This window comes from Nicotiana tomentosiformis, chromosome 10 (assembly GCF_000390325.3).
Source record: "Nicotiana tomentosiformis chromosome 10, ASM39032v3, whole genome shotgun sequence".
NCBI lineage: Eukaryota > Viridiplantae > Streptophyta > Magnoliopsida > Solanales > Solanaceae > Nicotiana > Nicotiana tomentosiformis.
In genome coordinates, this window is record NC_090821.1 from 11,517,172 (window position 1) to 11,525,290 (window position 8,119).

Consider the following 8,119-nt stretch of genomic DNA (forward strand, 5'->3'; position numbering starts at 1 on the left):
AGAACTGACGCCAAGTAAAGGGTGTTGCGCCAACATGCCTACGTCTCTCATAAGTCTCCCACCATTTGAGTGCAAACCCAGAAAACTAAACAGTAGTGAATGAGACCCCACTGGTCTCCAGAATACCCGCTGTCTGAAGCATCCGTTGACACCTATCCAGAAAATCATGAGCATCCTCTAAATCAGTACCGCTAAATGGTGGAGGTCGAAACCTCTCAAATATCCCAAGCCTCCTCTGCTCATCATCTTCCATAACAGGAACTACCGGGGCCTGAGCAGCTATAGCCGGCTAGACTAGTAGCGCTCCCGGTATCTGAAGTCCCTGTACTACCTGGTCTGGAGTACGGGAAACAAGGGTGTGAGTACCTCCCCCAGCCTGAGAAGTGGCAGGTGCGGCTTGAACCGAAACCACCTAAGCAAGACCAGTGCAGGCAGCCAATATCTGGGCCAAAGTCTCCTGAATGCCTGCAATCTCAATGGGCACAGTTGGTGCCTGATCTGATCTTGTCGGCTCAACTATATTTGGAATCTGCTCTTGAGCTGGAATAACTGGTGGTACTACAGGTGTTGTTCCAACTGTGGCACGAGTTACACCTCGACTTCTACCTCGGCCCCGGGATCTACCACAGCCCCGGCCTCTCGCGGCCCTAACTGGTGGCACTAGTGGTTGACTGTCCGATCCGGTAGTACGTGTCCTCACCATCTGTGAGAGAATAGATTAACAAAAATTTATTTTTCAAAATCAACAAATTCGCACGACGGAATACAAGAAAGTGAAGTTTTCCTGCGGTTTTGTAGCCTCTCGAAGATAAGTACAGACGTCTCCGTACCGATTCGCAAGACTCTACTAAACCTGCTCATGACTCGTGAGACCTATGTAACCTAGGCTCTGATACCAACTTGTCACGACCTAAAATGTCACCCGTCGTGATGGCGCCTATCTCAATACTAGGCAAGACGGAAATCTCAATAAACCACAATTTCTCTCAAGATTGAAAATATAACATTCAAATACAATACAAACACTCCCTAAAACCTGGTGTCACTGATTACATGAGAATCTAATATGAATACAATTCTGGAAAATATAGTCTATAATAGTCTGAGACCAAATACAGTGAACAAAGAGATAGAGAAGGAGAGACAAGGTCTGCGGAACACGGCAGCTACCTCAAAATCTCCTGAAAATCAACTGCGCGAAAGAATCAACATCCGCTATGTCCGGGAACACCTGGATCTGCACACGAAGTACAGGGTGTAGTATGAGTACAACCAACTCAACAAGTAACAATAATAAATAAGGAACTGAAGATAGTAACGAGCTACACAGTTATGGTTCATTTCCAGTAATTCCAGCAAAAGAATAGACATGCTATCAAATCTGGCAGTTTAATGTCAAATCAATTTTTATACAGTTCATGTTCATGTAATCCGTATATCAATAATATTTCAGATATTTCACAACAATGACAGATAGAAACTAAGTACAACAACAAATAGAAATCAAGTACAACCTCTTAGGACAACAATCACTCACTAGGCTCCCAGCCCTCATCACTCACTATCAATGGGTACCCGCACTCACTAGGGGTGTACAGACTCATAAAAGGCTCCTACAGCCCAAGCGCTATAAGCACGGACAACTCACGTGCTACACGGATAACTCACGTTCCATAATATAAATATCTGGATCCGCACGGCCATCTCACGTGTCATAATATAAATATCTGGATCTGCACGGCCAACTCACGCGCAACATGGCCAACTAACGTGCAATAATAAGCCAATAAGGCCTGCTGCAAGCGGGCAGCCCCGATCCATAAAATATCCTCATAATCAGGCCCTCGGCCTCCCTCAGTCATAAATCTCTCCCATCTCTCAGGCTCTCAATAATCATAAAATCAGCCCAAACAACAATGATACGATGTATCAATAATAATAATAGAGACTGAGAAAAAATGTGCAAGTAAAAATTGAAAACTGAGTAAATATAGCATTTAGCAGGCAATTCAACATGTACACAATATCTATGGGTCCCAACAGTATTATCACATAGCCTAAGCATGATTTCTAACATGATTTACAGTCAAATTTTATCAACACATAGAGGGCATACAACTAACAATAAATTATTCAACTTTACAGTTTTCCCGGTCCGACCAAGTTACAATCACCTCGGTGTACGCCCATACGCTTGTCACCTAGCATGTGCGTCACCTCCAAAACAATCACATGATACCAAAATCCGGGGTTTAATACCCTCAGGACCAGATTTAAAACTGTTACTAACCTCAACCCGTGTATTTATTTATTCTTCTATGCCCTTGCCATGAGAATTGGTCTCCGAAAGACTCGTATCTAGCCACAATTGATTTGAATAAGTCAATACAAATTATTGTAATTAATTTCATAAGAAAAATACTAATTTTCCCAATAAAATCCGAAATTAACTCAAAAATTGCCTGTAGGGCCCACGTCTCGTAACCCAACAAAAGTTATAGAATATGAATGCCCATCCAATCACGAGTCCAACCATATAAATTTCACCAAAATCCGACATCAACTCGACCCTCAAATCTTCAACTAAAGTTTATGAAGATTTCTACCATTTTCAACCCAATCCTTACCCATTTGGACTTAACAATCCTTCCACAACCTTATTGGTATGTATACATAATACTCTTACACCCAAGAATCATACTATAAATCACCTATTTTTATTCCAAACCCGAAATTGAAGAATGGAGGAAAGAAATTCTTACCTCTTTGAAGCCCTAGCAAGATCTTTGTGAAATCTTTAAATCTTGAACAAGAATTGATGGATAAATGACTAAGTCTTCACATTCTCTCTCTAAAATGCTCTCACCTCTCTCTAAAATATCAGATTTTGGCTCAAAAATGAGCTTCAAGGGCTATAAATCGAAGTTGGATCGGGTAAAAAATTAAAAAGAATGGAAGCTTCGATGCAGTTATACGGTCGCATATGCGATCGCATAACAGATATGCGGTCGCATATGCGATCGCATAACAGGTATGCGGTCCGCATACTAGCCGTATAATTTGGCCTCCAAAGCTGGGCATTACTGACATGTTCTGCGGTCATTATGCGGTCCGCATACTTGTTCTGCGGTCGCATAATGCACCGCAAAACAGGTCTGCGGTCGCATAGTGCACCGCAGATTTTCCTCAAATCTTGCCCTCCTCCTACTCCACTTTGCGACCATTATGCGGTCCGCAGAGTGATTCTGTGACTGCATAGTGGTCGTAGAAATGACCATTTTCCGACAAATGTTTTCTTTTACACATCGGTGCATTGTTCAACCCAAAAAGTCCGAGCCGCGACGATCAAGCTCGCCGCGAGAAATTTCTATAACCTTTGTACTAATTGATCTACCTCGGCACCACCAAACCTTAATTTCCTTAGCAAAATTTCTCTGGGGTCATTACACATAAGTTAACATCCGGTCAACCTTTTCAACTTAAATTCTAAACCTTGGAACTAAGAGTTCTAAATCATTTCAAAGCCTCACCGAACCGAAACAAATTACCCCGGGAAGCCAAATAACAACTGTAAATTTACAATTTGAGCAGTAAATGGGGGAACGGGATTGCAATAGTCAAAACGACCGGTCGGGTCATTACAAAACCAATACTACCAGTCACTATGCCCAGTTACAACTTCTTGGATGCTTTGGGTCTAGCTAACAGTTGAGGTCTGAGAAATATCGAGGACGGATGGGTGAGCCTAGATCTGTTGTTCGACAGATTTGGACATCGCGAAAGCTATGAGTGGTATTCGGGGGAGTTTCAGTATGATCAAGAAATGTGGGAGAGTCTCAGGCCTATCACTTTCTCATTGTCACTGTTGGGATTATTGGTCTTCCCGCAGAGGAGGGGTTGGATCAACATCAACTTATTACCCATGGTCCTGGCGACCTTATGTGGTAACCTTCAAGCTACTTTGGTGCCGATGGTGCTAGCTGAGATTCTAAGGGCTTTGTCCACATGTGCATGAGGGTATGATTTCTTTAAGGGTTATAACTTGCTATTTCAGATCTGGGCCACAGAAGATTAGAGAAATGCTGACTAATCTAAGTGGAGAATGGGTAAACTGGAAGCTATCATGGTTAGGTGGGAGGTCAATCTTAAGCACTCCTCATAAATACTTTATTGAGTTGATCGGACTTAAGGGCATCAAACCATACTCACCCCTGCGGGTTCTCACACAGTTCAGGATGATCCAGGACATGCCTCTATGGACGAGGACAACTCTATATGAGGACGAGTACAATGGACAGATTCCAATCCCCCAGATAAGAAGGCTCCAAGAAGAATGGAACGATCTGTTCATAATGCCGATGGGTCAAAACTCGTGGTGCACTCTGGAGCATTATGTCTGGATCAACGAGGAAATGATCTAGCCTGGCCAATTAGAGAGGATATAGACTGGCTGGAGGACACAGTGGTTGCTTTGCATATCTACCATGAGATTTTGCCGTATTACCTTGTGACTACCTCAATGCACTATCAAGTGGTCCAGGATCCATCGATCACATGTTGCCACGTGCTGAAGACGATGACCGGGTAGTAGAGTGCATCTAGATAGAATCTGAGATAGAGCTAGAGGGAGATCTAGGAGAGGAGTCTGAGTTCAACGATGACGAGGAAGAGTTTGAAGAAGATCCGGAGGAAGATCTAGAGGAAGAACTAGAAGAAGAAGAAGAAGAAGAAGAAGAAGAAGAAGAAGAAGAAGAAGAAGAAGAAGAAGAAGAAGAAGAAGAGGAGGAGGAGGAGAATGATTCTGGGGATGGTTACTAGAAGTTGGTTGATTTCCCCTTTTTCCCACTTTGTACCCTTATCCCCAGTTTTTTCTTACTTTCCTAAAGGGCAAGTTGTTTAAGCCCATGCAATTCTATGAATATCAGAAACAGTGATGTAACCTTTGTTCCCACTTATCTCACTCTAAACATTATCAATGAAACCAAAACTTGCTTCAGATCTAAATGTGTCAAGTCTAATTGTTTGTCAAACATTCGCGATTTAGGCCTACCTTCGGCAATGAGAGGTCCCACGAATCCTAGGGAAACGCGCTAGCCTAAATACGTGAATTAATTGCTCTGTGTGATTTTCTGCTTGTATAAATGAAGAAACTAACTTCTGCTTCTTTTTCCTTTTCTTTCTACTTTTTTTTTTACTTTATTATTACTCCCCTAAAGAAAGTTGGTTTGTGTCGACCCAAAACTGGTGGAACTACCGTACAATCTAAGATCAAAGAGAAAGATGTCAGCTATAGAAAATCCAACTGAACATGCTCTAATGATAGCTGACAGTCGGGGCGAACGGGAGAGAAGTACGATACAATGAATGATGAACACATGGCCAGGATAGCCCAAAAGATAGAGTCTTTAAGGAAGGAAGTACAGCATATCAGGGAAATAGCATATATGGTCGTGACAACGCTCCCTCAACCACCCCGCTTTCTTTCTTTTGATTCAATTCCTGACCACTTTCCTTCCACCTCACGCCAAATCAACAACACCCCAACTTCAGTCCATACCACTCAAGTCATACCTCCAGTAACCCCCGCAAACCTACCAAATCCCCCTATCCACACTCTCTATGTACCATATTATGTTTAAACACCAGAAAATCCATCGATCAACACCATTGCAACTCACACCCCTCCTCCTGACGGAGTCACTTTTACCACTCACCAAAACCAGCACATACCCGTGGCACATACCGTCGTCCATAAGTGATATGTTCCTCTTGTATATGTCATTTTTGAACCTACCTTTACAGTGCCTGTCACGATCAGGGTGCCTTATGGGATTGACCAATACACCGAGATGGAGAGGGAAGCTAAACGTAAGGAAGAGGAGTCAGTATATGATTAGCTGCAAATCCTGAGAAAATAAATGAAAAACTTCCAAGTCGCCAGGGGAAGTGAAAGTTTGGATTACGAGGATCTATGTATCCATCCGAATGTGGATATGCCTGTGGGTTATAAGCCTCCAAAGTTTGATATATTTGACGGGACGGGTGATAGCCATTCACATTTGAGGTCATATTGCGATAAGTTAGTCGGAGTGGGAAGGAACGAGAAGCTAAGAATGAAGTTGTTCATAAGGAGCCTGACAGGAAAAGCACTTACCTGGTATACTCGACAAGATCCGCGAAATTGGAGAACCTAGCAAGATATGGCAGATGATTTCATGAATCGCTTTGGATTCAACACAGAAATCACACCCGATAGGTTCGCATTGGTGAACCTGCAGAAAAAGCCATCTGAGTTATTCCAAGAAAATGCACGTCGGTGGAGGTCAGAAGCCGCCAGGTCACAACCTCCGCTAGACGATATTGAATTAACCAAGTATTTCATCAAGTCCCAGGAAGGGATATACTTTGAAAAAATGATGGGAATGATGAGAAAGAAATTCCCCGAGCTGGTCAAGATTTAGATTTCTTAGAAGAAGGTATAAAACCTGGTAAAGTACAATCCATGGCAGCACTGTAAGCAGCCAGCAAGGCAAGGCAAGCCAATTAGAGTTAATCGGTAGCGGAAAGAAGAAAAAGAAGGAGAAAATCTCAGCAATCGTCTCTTACTATCAACCCTAACCACATCACGAAAATATTTCATATTCCCCAAACAACCATTCACCACCACCCGCTTACACTCCAATCTATAATACCCAGCCATATTAACACCCCCAACCTCAATACAACCCTCCTCGAGCCCACAACAACCCGAACCCATAATGACCATATGCTCTTGTCCAAATCACTACCTACCAAAACTGACCCACTTATGCACCATTCCCTCGTCGCAATTTTGAAGAAAGGGGTCCCATAAATTATACCCTGATTGCTGAGCCTCTGGTCCAATTGTTTGAGAGATTGAGAAGAACATGATTTATACATCTAGTGGAAGGAAGGGTTCCTGAATATCCCTCTAAGTATTTTGATGCAACTAAAAGGTGCGTGTACCACTCCAACGTGGCTTGGTATGATACTGAAGATTTTTTTAAGCTAAAGAAAATATTGAAACACTTATCAAGGGCAGAGCCATTCAGTGCACTCCGGCACTGCCCAATGTGAATCGCAATCCACTACCAAATCACCAAAACTAGGGGACGAACATGATCATATTAAACAAAGAATATGATCTGAAAAGAACGATTGTCACAATAGAAAATGCAGAGGTCGCAAGGATCCCGACTCAAAGGACTCCAATGATCACAGTGAAAGTGAGACCTATGGTGACGGTTCAGACATATCAACGATAACCTGTCGTTGCCATAGGGGATGAAGAGAGTTGGGAATACAAAACTATCCCATAGATGTACCAGCAAGAGGGGAAGGCCAAGATAACAAACTCTACAGTATCCTACGCTATGACTAGGTTAGGGATATGTTACGCTCCTAAAGATGCAAATCGAGGGAATTTGGTAAGATAGAAAATTCAAAGAAGGAACATAACAGACCCAAATGTCGCCGAGTTCTGGAAGAGAATGTCGACCAAAGAGTACTCCGTGCAAGAGCAGCTGAGAAAACTCCAGCACAAATATCAATCATGGACTTACTAATGAGTTCCGGTAGTCATGAAGTGTGCCAAGCAATACCACTAGTGAGGTGTTGGCTGCAACAATTGGGAAAATGGTCAAAGAAAATATAATCATTTACAGAAGAAACGAACTTCCTGTCGAAGGCGTAAGTCACAACAAAGCCCTTCATATCACTGTCAAATATGGGGACAAAGTGGTGTCCCGAGTGATGGTCGATGGAGGGTCAGGAGTCAATATTTGTCTGGTGTCTACTCTGCAAGTGTTAGGAATCCATTTGAGGGAGGTCAAGGAAAGCCACGTGAGGGTAAGGGCTTTTGACGGTTCACAGAAGGATGTTATCGGAGAAATTTATTTGGCTTTGCAGATCGGGACGGTTGAAATTCCCATATTGTTTCAAGTAATGGATATTTCTTCTTCATACAACTTGTTATTAGGAAGGCCCTGGATACACATGTCAGGGGACGTCCCATCCACGCTACACCAATACATGAAATTTGAATAGGGATGTCAGGAGATCATGGTCCATGGCGAATGGGGCCAATCAGCTTATTTGG

General features: G+C 42.8%; 1 protein-coding gene across 1 annotated transcript; it reads left to right on the forward strand.

Annotated features, from left to right (window-relative positions):
* The first annotated feature begins 4,333 nt into the window (after positions 1–4,333).
* Positions 4,334–5,897, forward strand: LOC138899758 (uncharacterized). The gene is made up of 3 exons (XM_070186447.1): positions 4,334–4,507; positions 4,603–4,810; positions 5,803–5,897. Exons 1-3 carry the CDS (start codon positions 4,334–4,336, stop codon positions 5,895–5,897), a joined length of 477 nt encoding a protein of 158 aa, XP_070042548.1.
* Positions 5,898–8,119: the final 2,222 nt, after the last annotated feature.